The sequence below is a fragment of the Cetorhinus maximus genome, chromosome 9 (genome assembly GCF_964194155.1).
Source record: "Cetorhinus maximus chromosome 9, sCetMax3.hap1.1, whole genome shotgun sequence".
Lineage (NCBI taxonomy): Eukaryota > Metazoa > Chordata > Chondrichthyes > Lamniformes > Cetorhinidae > Cetorhinus > Cetorhinus maximus.
Window position 1 is genome coordinate 95,228,343 of NC_135887.1, and position 13,092 is coordinate 95,241,434.

General features: G+C 37.6%; 1 protein-coding gene across 5 annotated transcripts in view; it reads right to left on the reverse strand.

Annotated features, from left to right (window-relative positions):
* Positions 1 to 1,307: 1,307 nt before the first annotated feature.
* accs (1-aminocyclopropane-1-carboxylate synthase homolog (Arabidopsis)(non-functional)) overlaps positions 1,308 to 13,092 on the reverse strand; it is a 56,832-nt gene continuing 45,047 nt past the window's right edge. For all 5 annotated transcript variants that reach the window (XM_078549132.1, XM_078549131.1, XM_078549135.1 and 2 more), the window contains 4 exons: positions 12,638 to 12,779; positions 10,710 to 10,852; positions 8,104 to 8,257; positions 1,308 to 6,970 (listed from right to left, as the gene is read on the reverse strand). In XM_078549132.1, the coding sequence (XP_078405258.1) occupies positions 6,690 to 6,970; positions 8,104 to 8,257; positions 10,710 to 10,852; positions 12,638 to 12,779 (720 nt within the window). In that variant the 3' untranslated portion in view covers positions 1,308 to 6,689. The remainder of the gene's footprint in view (positions 6,971 to 8,103; positions 8,258 to 10,709; positions 10,853 to 12,637; positions 12,780 to 13,092) is intronic.

Consider the following 13,092-nt stretch of genomic DNA (forward strand, 5'->3'; position numbering starts at 1 on the left):
TGGCCAAGGCAATTCCTACTAGTCACAAGTGTATGGTGACACAGTGTTTGGCTGTTGAGTATGCTCGTTTCCATCCTCTCAGGGTACACAAGGAATAATTTCCACCTTAGAGTGCCCAGGTCTGTAACGTGTCATCTGTGATCCAGTCTGGCAAATCTCCATTGTGGTGTTGGGCTAGATTGTACTGGATTTCTCCCAACAACCATGTGCAATAGGCTGTGCACACTCGGTCCCTGCCTGCGTGAGTGGAGGCCTGATGTAGGGATTCTGAGACCTGGTTAATTGTGTGGGCATGGTCTTCTAGAAGAACTTGCATGGATCCTAGTAAGGTTCCAACCAAACTTTCTCATGACATCTTTGGCAGTCTCTTCTTGGCCTCCACCTATCACTGGCCCCCTGTCAAGCTCTACCTGTCCCACCCACCCACCTCTACCAGTTTATATTTCATCTCATTTCTATATGTCTTCGTTCTGATAAAGGGTCACACGGACTCGAAATGTCAACTGTATCCCTCTCTGCAGATGTTGTCAGACCTGCTGAGTTTTTCCAGGTATTTTTGTTTTTGTTCTAGATTTCCAGCATCCGCAGTATTTTGCTTTTTTCTCCTTCCTGTCTGTCCTTGTCTTTCCAATTCATTGGCTCTTAACATAAGATCCCGTAATGTGGAGGTCAGATGATTAACCTTGTCATCTATCCCCACTATATCCAGGGATGTAATAGTAGACATCCCTGCACCATTGAAAATGACTGCGTCATTAATTAGTTCTTGTTTAGGGCAGGGCACATTCAACCATGCACATGTTCCGGATGCTCAGAGGGCGTCAGATACTACCATATTGAGGAGTCGGTGATAGGACAGCGTCTGTGTCTCATACCACTCCGGTAGTTCCATTTGGCTAATATTATGTGCAACCGATACTATCTCGTGATGTACGTTCTCAAACAGATTCTCACCGAAGTCTCGTATAACGAGTCCATTCTGGGGTCTAGGGTGGATTTGGGGGTACTAAATGTTTAAGAGGCTTGGAGAAAACAGACACTTAAAATCCACACACTATACCACCAGAAACTCCAGGAAATTTTCAGAAATGCCAAAAGTCTCATGTAATTTACTTTTCTTCCCTTCAATGGAAAAATATCACAGCTTCTGTCTGATTCATTTGTTGGTATCTATTGGGATTCAAACTTGCAACTATTATTCTGTTTAAAATAAGCAAAAATATAACAATGTTATGCAGATCCAATGTTTTGCAGGTATTGAGTTACTCGAAACCCAGTTACACACAATGCAGAGTCGAAATAAAATGTTAAAGTTGCAATAATGTATAATTTTACTGGACATATAGATACACGGTACAAAATAAAAACTAATTTTCTAATAATGATTACATTAAAAAGTGACATGTTTCAAATAGTTTACACAATCTATAACCATATATATCATGTTGCATCATTATAATACAGCATTGGATGTAATACGTTTTACAGGAAATACAATTGCCTTCTCTCCCTCGACAGGATTCACATTACATAGATGCACAATTAAACCTCACTTAATGTCCACATACATTAGCTCCAGGTACAGTAGTTAGGCCACCTGGGGACCTAGTAGCTGTGACAAGATTTTAATAGGAGAAGTGACACATCATGTTTGTATCCCTCAGATAATGAAGCCATTTGAATTACTGAATGGAACATTATACGTTAGTGAATGAAAGAAAAATGAAAGGCCAATACTTTAAAAAAAAAATCATACTTCTGTACTCTGTAGTATGTTTGCTACCATGAGAGAATGCAAACTCCAGGAATTTGATCAACTTTCAAGGCTTAGTGTGAAATAAGCAGGAAGGTAATGTTTTCACACATGATCAGGTTAGTGTGACAGAGTATGGTGAGAAGTGCTTCTCAATTAGTTAAATTTTATCTTTTTTAAATCCCCATTTCAAGCAAGTCATTGCTTCTCATTCATCCTAGACAACAAGAAGTTAATTAATAGCCATATTTTCAAAATCAGCAAATACACACTCTGGATGTTACCGTAAACTTTTCACACACGATGGATTTGAACGTCACACTGCCATCAATTTAACCTCACATCTCACTCTGCCAATTAGCAATACAAAAGAACTCCATTGTGCATTGTGAGAAGTTATTCCTCCAAAACATTGTTCTCTTCCTGCATAAGAGTTACATTTAGAAAGAGTCAGGTGATATAAATTATGAAGGTGCAATGTAATTGGACTGCTGAACTGGATTTCACTCGCAAGCTTTGTTAACTATACCTTGATATATCCCATGTTGGAAACTAAATATTTAGAGAAAAAGGGAAAAAGAACCTGCAAATGCTTAAAATCTGAAATAAAAATGGAAAATCATAGAATTGCAGGATGATATAGCATACCAAGATTCTATTCAGCCTATCGTGCCCACTCTTTGGTGAGGCTATTCTATGTCTCACTCCCCTGCATTTTTTTCTTTCAAGTATTTATCCAAATGCTGGGAATTCACAGCACCCTTAAAACTCTACCTCTAAAGAGAAAAGATGGATAACGTTTCTAGAAAACACTTTCAGATGAGACTATGCCAAAAATGTTAACATTTTTTCCTATTTAAGTCACTTCTTGTCTAAATTGAACACAAAAATTACTTTAGTGAAAAAAAGACAACTTTGGTGTTCTTGACAATAGCTGTAACAATATCAGATTCTCTAAAAAGGGGACATGTGAAGATTAAAATCTTCAATGACATTGTTTAAGTTGCTTTTACCTTCAAAATCAAACTGACCAAGAATAGATATTACCCTAAATTGAGCTGTGTAAGTCAATTTCATATGTAAGAGGGCCCCGTTTTCCCAGCCCCAGAAATCATGTTTTTGCGTGTGCTTGGTGTATAAGTCAATCCCCATTTTTGCAGGGATTTTGACAGGCTTCAAAGTGTGATTTAAACCCTGACATCAATGGCAAATATAAATCAAGGTGTTTCAGCAAAGCATTCGCATAAATAAAAAATGGAAGTTTCCTCCAAAAAGAACCAAAGAACAGTCCTTGTTCAAATGACAAAACCTAAATTTCTCCTACAAAAGTAGTTTGTACGCCATGTAGAATTGCTCAAAATGAAATAAATAAGTGAGGCATGCAAACATTGCAACATAGGTTTAAATAAATATGGCATAAAATGCAATTAAAAGTTATTAAAAATTAAACAACTGACATGCAATGGAAATTAATGCATATTCAAATGTAATAATGTAAAATATTCTTTGTTCTATACAAATAACACTTCAAAGTAAAAGCAGCATAATTTTACTGCAATAAAACATCTTCTAGAGTAACATAATCAACAGCTTCAAATTGGCCATGAAATCTCAATGTAACCCAACAAACTGAAAAATAATTTTCAACAGATCATAAAATAGGAGTATTCCACATGATGCACAGAAACATAAATTTGAGAGTCCTTCCAGATAAATGTTTGAGGGATTTTTTTCAGAGTTTAGATTGCTCTAATCCCTAACACCATCTTGTTATTCTTAAAACTCTAGGCTTACGTGAAATACAGTGCAGGGTCTTCATAATAGTTTATAAAAGTTTACAATCATGCTGTGTGCACTACCTTCACTAAGTCTGTCCTTTTTCCTTCAACAATTTGCTTCCATTCAAAACAACTGAAAGCCACAACTAAGGAGCCAACCTTTGATTTCATTCATGAGAGCGACAGGGAGAGGCTAACATGTTTCTGGCAGTCACAGGTCACATATAGTCTTTCCCACAGGGAATTATATGATAGATTTCAATGCTTATCATGACTCGTTTATTGATGGCAGTTTTCTGTGGCCATTATCAACTTCTTCCTAAAATCAGGAATTTTATTTGACCCATAAATTTGCAAGACATAAATGAGCTAAATTAAACTAAGTTGCTGTTTACCTGCTTCACTGAACAGCAGGTCTACATTCCGCTGTGGAGATAAAAACATCAGAAACTCTAAATAAGAACAGATGCTAGAAATGGACAATCAGCAACTAAGAAAATCAGGTTAATATTTCAGGTGCAGCCATTTGTTAGAACTACATTCAAGTCTGATTGATCTGTAGATTTTTTTCATTTTTACTTCATTGCTGCTACATTCAACTTCACGATTTTCATCATTCTAAATACATACAAGTTTGAAAGCTTTCTAACATTAGATGCATGAGAAAAGACTTCTTTGTTGCTCTCATGGGCACTCTCTCCTCTCTAAAAATACACAAAAATATACATTACACTGAATGACAATTCAATTAATACATCAACTTCAACTCCTAAGTAGTCATGAGAAGCATTGAATGGAAAGCCTTGTGCCCTTCACCAACCTTTTAAAACCTGAAACGTGACCCATCATTCACAATTATGGCTAATATAGTTTATTTGGAATTTAGTTTATTTGCAACCTGAACACAATGACTAAACTGGAATCCTCACTAGTTCCACAGAATAGCACTGGAGTTAATTTTACAGAATTGACACCTGTAGGGGTGGCAGAGGCTTATCAAAAATATAAAATACATATTTCACCACCATTTGTTTTAATAATCAAGCTGAGGGAGGTCAGAGCTGGGGAAAGGAACATGTTGTCACATTAACCACCAATAGCAACAGAAAGCATTGCCAATTTGAGTAATAACAGGTCAGATTCAGAATAAAGTTTTCTCCTCTCTGCTTGAACTGCTGAGCTCAAAATAGAATTGACGAAACATTAGCACCACATTTCCTTTTCCTCATTTCAGTCATTTGGTAGCTCTGGGACGAGATTGCCAAATGCTGTTGAGGCAAATCACTGGCAGTTTAGTACTTCAGTCTCACGTCCAACAGAAATTGGATTGAGTTTCCATTTCATTGAGAATCCTTCCAGTCAGCAAAGAGAAGGGAACTTCATATAGTGAACTTGGTTTCAATGCAGCCCAAATAACAGAATGAAGCAGCAGCTGGAAGATTTCCTCTGATTGCTGTGTTTAGCTGTGTATGATTTCCAACATTTGCTTTACTTAGTGAAATTGCAAATGCATTATAAAAAAAATGCTCACAATATGATTCGCACAGCAGATTGGCAATTAGAGGAAACATTCTGCTCCCAATGTCATTAATGTAACACGTTGCATTCATATAGTGCCTTTGACAAAGTGAAACATTCCAATGCGCTTTATAGGAGGGCAAACAAACAAAAATTGACAGCAAGCCAAATGGAAGAGATATTAGAATGGGTGACTAAAAGCTTTGGCAAAAAGGTATGTTTTGAGTATCTTAAAGGAGAAGGGAGGTGGCAAACAGCTGTAGGAATAGAATTCCATAGAATAGAGCCTTGATGATCGAAGGCACAGCCACCAAGAGTGGGGCAAAGCAACTGGAGGGTCCACAAGGGGCAGTGATCACAACACACAATTACCTCAATCACTGTGACACCCAGGCTCTACCCTCCCCCTCTCCTACTCATGATAGATATAATTTTTTTCTGACAAATTCTAAAATATAGATATTTGTTAACACTCAATACTTTCTGGAGATCCAAAGATAAGCAGCTCTGTAAATTAGTTTTATTGCAAAACTTGACCCATGAGGAAATGAACCCGTAGCTTTATTTGTACAGGCAAATACTCACCTTGTTCTTTTAATAGATGCAGATATAAAGTCCATGGTAATGAACATTGTACATGGTCTGTGTGTCTTGTTGATTAGAGGGATGGCTATAACATTTCATTAGTTTCATTGGGAGTGAAGGGGAACAGTCACTCCCTTTTTCTCAGTATGGCTTTGGGACCCATACTTTAGAATGGTCAGATTGCTTTGTATTGGTGCCCCATGATTGTTTGAATCTTGTACAAAGGCATTTAAAAGAAAAAGAAACTCTCTTGCACATTTTGTAACAAGAGGTGCAGAGATGGAAATAATAATATCCTACCTAAAGCACAAGATAGAAAATCTTCTTTATTTTTGTCCTATTGGTGAATAAAAATCATCTTTATGAACTAGGATTTTTTATAATTTAGCAATATGTGATTAGATCAGCTAGTTTGGGGACTTTATGAATGGATGACAATACTAGCAAAATATTTTTAAGATCAACTGTTTTCTATTGGAAAAGATAAAAAAAGTAATGTTTTCAATCATTAAGTGGACATAAAAATAAGCAGAATATACTGAGTTTCTCAGCACACCTCTATCTTGTCTCTTAATTACTTAAAATAATATCCTGAGTGTTAGCAATGCTTTATGCACTTTATACCATTCGACGTGTGAGATTCACAGGGAGAGAAGGACAGGGATATATAGTTTATTTTCCTCTGTCTCCCCATCCCTTCAATCTCAATTCAAAATCAATTAATGAAATTGCGACTACCGACAATGCTATAGTCTCTTGAGAGTGAAACTTGCGAATGCATCACATGACAAGACAAGGGGACTTGGTTATAGTAATAAATGAGTTTTCTTGTACTGGGGAGGGTGGAGTGCACGGCGAAACTAGAGACAGATGGAAAAATACAACTTATAAATAACAGCAGTGTTATACAGCACCACTTCAGCGTTAAGACATTTTGCCAACCCATCAGTTAAGTGTGGGAGGGTCATGTGAAATGACCTACAAGCATTTTACAAATTTGAAAGTAATCACTCATGCGTTCCAATTAATGCATTCTCTGAAATTACAGGAACAGATTATTTCTCCGCAAGTTTACAGAAAACTTCATAAACTTCTGGATTCTCTTGAGCAAACTGTTCAGGTGTGTTTCTCTGTAACCAATCAGTTGTTCGGATCTGTTGGCGCAGAAGTCCAATTAGACCATCAAGAGCAGGATCTGGAGGAGATAGCTGGACACCAATTTCGATGACATCCTCAGCAATTTTGGTTCTATTCTCAGAATCAGAAATGGGTCCTCGTTCAATTGACTGGATTTCTGAATCTTGTTCTTCCAGAACCTTTCTAAGCCTGTGCATTCCTAAGCAAAATATTGAAACCTCAAGTTAGTTATGGAAGCAACAATTATTGAAGTTTAGCAAAATAAAATGAAGAAATTACTTTTAAACATGCTCCACTGAGCTACTTATTACATTAAAATGCAGACCGTAAAGTTATTTTGAATTTCCTTGTAGCTCCCTTCGAAGCCTTGGATTGACTTAAAATCGCCAAAATGGAACTTTATGAGGAATCATAGAGGCTAAATTGGATAGGCCCTGAAAATGGGTCCCAGGATCGCAATACACAATTATCCTGCATCCATTCACTGCAATGCAGGCAGCACTCCAACTTCATTCTCACTTGATCGGGCACCAAGTGCCTTTGAAAGAGGGAACCCTTGGTTTCCCCCCGCAACCCCAACCCAGTCATAGCAAACCCAACAAGGAAAGTTGTGCCAATCGCATTTAAACCCTCACTAACCCCTAAATTCCAGCTGATAACTGGTATCAGCTGGCTCCATAATGAGATTAACTGGTATCTGGGTGCAAAGCAGGTTTCACCCCAGGCCCCTTCCCACTGAGGCCTAATTGTGGGAGGTTTACCCGCCACCAGGAAGTAGACATGTGATCTCTCCCCGATTAAGTGGACCCATCTGCCATTTTCTGCACCACACGAGGTTGCATTGAATAAAAGCCAATTTTAATTTTTGTGAAGAAATTGGTGGAGCATACATAACGCACATGGGCAAAAGCAGATTTAATAAGTGTGCTTTGGCAAGATGTTGTAGTGGCGGAGGTAGGTGTGGGGGAGACTTTACTACTGAATTCCAGCATTACTATTAAAATTAGAATACAATATTGCATACAGTGATCTTTGGTTTGTAAAAAGGGACTTCAATCCAATAATTCCAATAATCATTGCTTTCTCTTTCAGAATATTAAAATGTGCATAAATTTGAAACTGCACCATCTTGCACCTGTTGATTAATCAATGCAGTATTATAAACATTAAAATTTGTACCAAAGTCAATGTTCATATCATACATTCCTCAGCTAAGCAAATAACACTTGTGGAAAATATACATTTAAAAGTGATGGATTCACTAAAGAAAGAGAAGATAGAAATACTAGGTTAGAACTAATAAGGCAAAGTTTCAGTTTTCATTCTACTCACCTAACTGCAGCAGGTGGGTTTTGTCAGCAAATACAACACGGAACCACCCAGGCTCACAGCATCCAAATGATTTCCCACTGGTGAGAAGAATTTTATTATCGATGAACCGTTTCCATAGTTTTTCCTCTTCTTCAAATGTTGGATTCTTTAAGTACTGAATCAGAAGAAATAGGTACATTATATGTCTGTGATTTTCACTGCTGCAGTACACCCAACATAAGCGGCTTTTAAATCCCTTTCAAGGATGGGAAAGGACTCAAAGCAGCTTGTTGAACAGAGGGGAAGTGTATGTGAGAACACAAATGTTACTTTAACGAGAAACTTCAATCAATCAAATTTAACTGGCAAGATCCAAGTATTTCAGAATCAGGGTCGGTAAAGGTGATGAATGATTCTTCACAACCCAGTCCATCAGGAAACAAGAAGAGGCAGTAGACAGTCATCAAGCGAGGTCCTCTTCAAAAAAAGCCAGGCTCGATTCCTCTACCCTTGCAACCATGGTCTTTAAATGTTTTGTAACCTCTCAAGTTAGTCCTCACCATTCCCACAATTCCCTATTTGAATTTCTCCAATCAGGTTTCCTCCTCTGCCAACCAATCATCTCCAGATTCAACTATTTGGTTGAATGACCTAATTAATATATAAGTACCTTTAATTAGAACTTGAGTGGTACTAATCCTTTGTATTTTCCACAAAATAGCTTCTAATAATACTTATAAATATAACAGTCCAAATTTGTCACATATATCATTAAACTTTGCAGTGATCATGGTAAGAAGGCTCAAAGCTGCAGGAAGCAATACATTTGCCAAAAGCTGCAGGAAGCAATACATTTGCCAAACACACAGACCAGAGAAAATGCCTCCATTGTGCACAAACTACTTCTCCTTCACTGCTGCTTTGTTACAATGTGGATGATTTTCAGACAGGCCTTTAAATGGACATCCATTACCCCATCCCATTTAAAGGCCTGTCTGAAAATCCCACAGGCAACTTCCCAGAATTCCAACCAAGGCTCCATCCTGAATCACTCAGTTCCACGGTAACAGGGGTTAGTTGAGATGTTCAATAGATATTTAAATTAATTAACTTATAGCTTCAAAACCAAACCCCATGAGTAATTTATATCTCTAATGGAATTCCCCCAAAGAAACCCCCTTGTTTACAAAGATGCTTTTAGCTTCTTTGATCCGGGAACTACATGACTAAACCCCTTATGAAGACAACTGTGGACATTTCACTTTACCAAGAAACTGAGGAAAAATAGCCCATGTTTAGTGCTTTCACAGTTCGATCTCCGAACTCTTTACGTAAAAAAGGACTATCCTTTGAGTGATAATAATCTTAGAGATGTTTACCCATTTCTCAAACCAAAGTTTTTCCACTTATCTTACAATTAGAACTTTAATTCCTAAAACTAAAAGTTATTTTCTAAAACATATAAAATATGAAATCAGATATTTGGAACCCTATCATCGAACAAGATTTCTCTTTTTATAACTTTTACTTTAACACAAATCAGAATCAAAGTAAATTAAACATGCAAATCACAATAATTACACATAGAATAGCAGATGCCACAAAGACTCGCGCAAATCAAAATGCCTCCTTTCTCCAGTTCTCCCCTTTCCTCTGCTCTGTGAGCCACATGTACCTCTATATTTTAACTTCCTTCCTGTTGCCACCACTTCCAGGTCAAGAGTTACCAGGTCACATGGACCAGTATTTCTTATTATCTAAAACTTTAAAAAAAAATTTGTTCATAGGATGTGGACGTCATTGGCTAGACTAGCATATGCTGCCAATCCCTAATTGCTCTTGTTCAGGGCATTTAAAAGTCAACCACATTGCTGGTAGGTCAGACAGGCAAGGACAGCAGATTCCTTCCCTAAAGGACATTAGTGAACTAGATGGGTTTTTACGACAATCGGCAATGGTTTCATGGTCATCATCAGACTTTTAATTCCAGATTCTTATTGAATTCAAATTTTACCATCTGCCATGGTGAACCTGGGTTCCCACAGCTTTACCCTAGCTCTCTGGAACACTAGTCCAGTGACAATACCACTATGCCACCTCCTCTCCTATCCAATTGATACAATCTCTTAAAAGTCCTTTTCAAAACATATTTTTTAAAAAGCAATTACAGACTCCCAAGCATTTTAAAGTAAATACAAAATTTTCTTACTGTTACTGCTTTGGGGTCAACACAGCTTCAATGTACTAGTATGATTTTTTTCCATTACCCCACACACACACCAAAATTATTTCCTCAGTTAACCTGCCAATTTGGGCCAAGTTATGGACACTCATCCACTAGAAACACTCTGCGGCTCTGCCAAACTCACTTTACCTAAAATATACTACCGTGAAGGGGGACCTTCACTTCGGGTCTGAAATCAAATCTAAGATCCAAAAGTTAAAAGCGTGAATTTTCAGAACAACCCAGCTCCTTTAAATGTTGCTGAAAATATATGTATGGAACCATGAAAATGTCTCAATTGTCATAATTGAATAAATTACAATAAATCCCAAGTTCATTCTTTTACTTACATCGATATTAATAAAAAGACAAAAGCAATGTCAAAAATAATAGCACAGAATACCTTTCTAAAATCAGCCCAAATATAGAGGCCTGCGTGCCGGTTCAGGAAAGGAATGCCCATTGCTGTGAGTTCATTTGTTATACACTTGTGGGCAGTTTTCAATCTGGCTCGATTTGTTGGCAAAAACACCTGGCTGATCCAATCTATAGAAAAGCGGGGGGGAAAAAAATCAAATCAGTGGATGACTGTGGATTGATTGAGGCTACAAGAAAATTTCCAACCTCTCAGAAAAATAACTTACAATTATGTAGTGCTTTTCACAACTTCAGGATGTTCCAAAACACTTTACCGCCTATAGAGTACTTTTGAAGTGTAGTCACCATTGTAATATAGGAAACATCATAGCCAATTTGCACAGGGCAAGCTCTCACAAACAGCAATGTGATAACTACCAAGTAACCTGTTGTTTTAGTGATGTTGATCAAGTGATGACTATTGACCAGCACACTGAGAAGAACTCCTCTGGCTCTTCTTCTAAATAATGCTGTGGGATCTTTTACATCTACCTGACACTAGCATCAGGTCATCTAACATCTCATCCAAAAAAATTTCAGTACTAGGTTTTTGTGCTCAAGCCTCTGGAATACGGGACTTGAACCCACAACTTTCTAACACCAGAGGTGAGAGTGCTACCAACTTATAAGGAAAATCTGATGTTTCAAGATTCCTCAATTCAAAGGTTCTCACACTGTAAATCTGCAATTTGTGGAGTGCTACTTAATCGCATTACTTTAGAAGCTGAATAAATTAATAGCCTTATGAGCCCTTTTCTATATAAATTTCGGCATTAACATCAATAATCACAACTGATATTTTTCACACAAATACATAATGTTTTGCTCAGTACAGCATCATGTAAAATGCTGCTCAGAAGGGAAGTATAACTCAATAGGTCAAGCAGTTTGTTTATAACTGGTGTTGCCAATGATGTGAGCTCTCTAACCTCAGCTGAAGCGCTACACAACTTTAGTCTTTGGGCTCAATATGGGGAACAGAACATATTCCAAATGTGACAAATGGAAAATGCATTATTCAACATCTGATATCCCCTGGTGGCTTATGGTCGCATCAAGCAGCCAGTACAACTGGCTACAAAGTGGGTATTTTGTTTCCTCGGATCCTTCAAAAACACAACGCGACAATAGACGGAATTAACCTAATAAAATAGGATTTTGATGATTGCAAAATCTTTCAAACAGATAATCTGGCCAGAATCCCTCAAGGCACAGATTGCGGCATTACTTTTTTTTTTACAGGATCAGAAGATACAAGCTTGATTATTAACCTATAAAATACAAATCTGAAGAGCGTCAGGTTCAACAGGATGTAACTTTACTAATTTAATAAGTGGCTTGTTTCACTGACTGCTGAACATTCTTAAATCTAGAGAGAAAATACAAAAAAGTGGGTAAAAACATCTTCATTTTGGAAAATTAAATACAAAAAAAAATTACCATCTTTAAATTCTTTAGTAGAGGTGTTATTGCTATGTTGATGTACGTACTCCTTAGCTGAAACCATAGTCTACAATGTCAGTACGGCATTGTGACCAATTAAAGGGAAATGTGTCCTGGTTAATCTGAGGCAAAAGCACCCTCTATGGCCACAGTTTGATATCATACCAAGACAAGTAGGTCTCAGCTTCAATCCCTTGGTCAATGCTGATTTCAAGAAATGTAATTGACCTCGGTGCCCCTTGTAATAATGTAGCATCTTTAATGTAGAATAATCACCAGCTGCTAATGATGGCTGGTGATCTTTGACCCCTGCTTGCCAGCATTCCAGTCATAACAGCTTTGCAAGAGGAGGAGGTGTTCAATCCATGCAAGATAAAAACCTGCACGTGGAACACTGAGTTCACTGCTTATATGACACATATATCCCACACAAACATAGAATAAAGCAACTCTCCACTGTGATAGACTTACCTCGGTCTCTCAGTAACTGTGCTATCATATGTTGCGTGGGACCTGGAACACCATGGAAGCACGACAACTGGCCAAGGGCACTGATAACATCTGTATTCTCAGTGTACAGTGTACCGACTCGAATTCCACTGGCTGCGAAATCCTAAGAAACAATAAAACCAATTTAATTTTTACAGTTTCTGGTTTTGCTCTTTTCTGTCACCTCGATTTGCCACACGTTTCTGCACAACCTCCTTCAGCAAGTAGGCCAAGCAGCAGGTCAGCAAGTTCTCTACAATTCGAAAAGAACTGCCATCAAGTGCTCAGTCAATAGGATTTGCACTTCAATGAGATTCAGTGTCAGTTTCTATTATGCCGAGTACAAGATTTTGTACCTATAAGACTCACCATTCAAGAGATTCTCATAAAGCATTGTTGATGGATTGAAACATAAAGTGACATGTTTTAATACTACA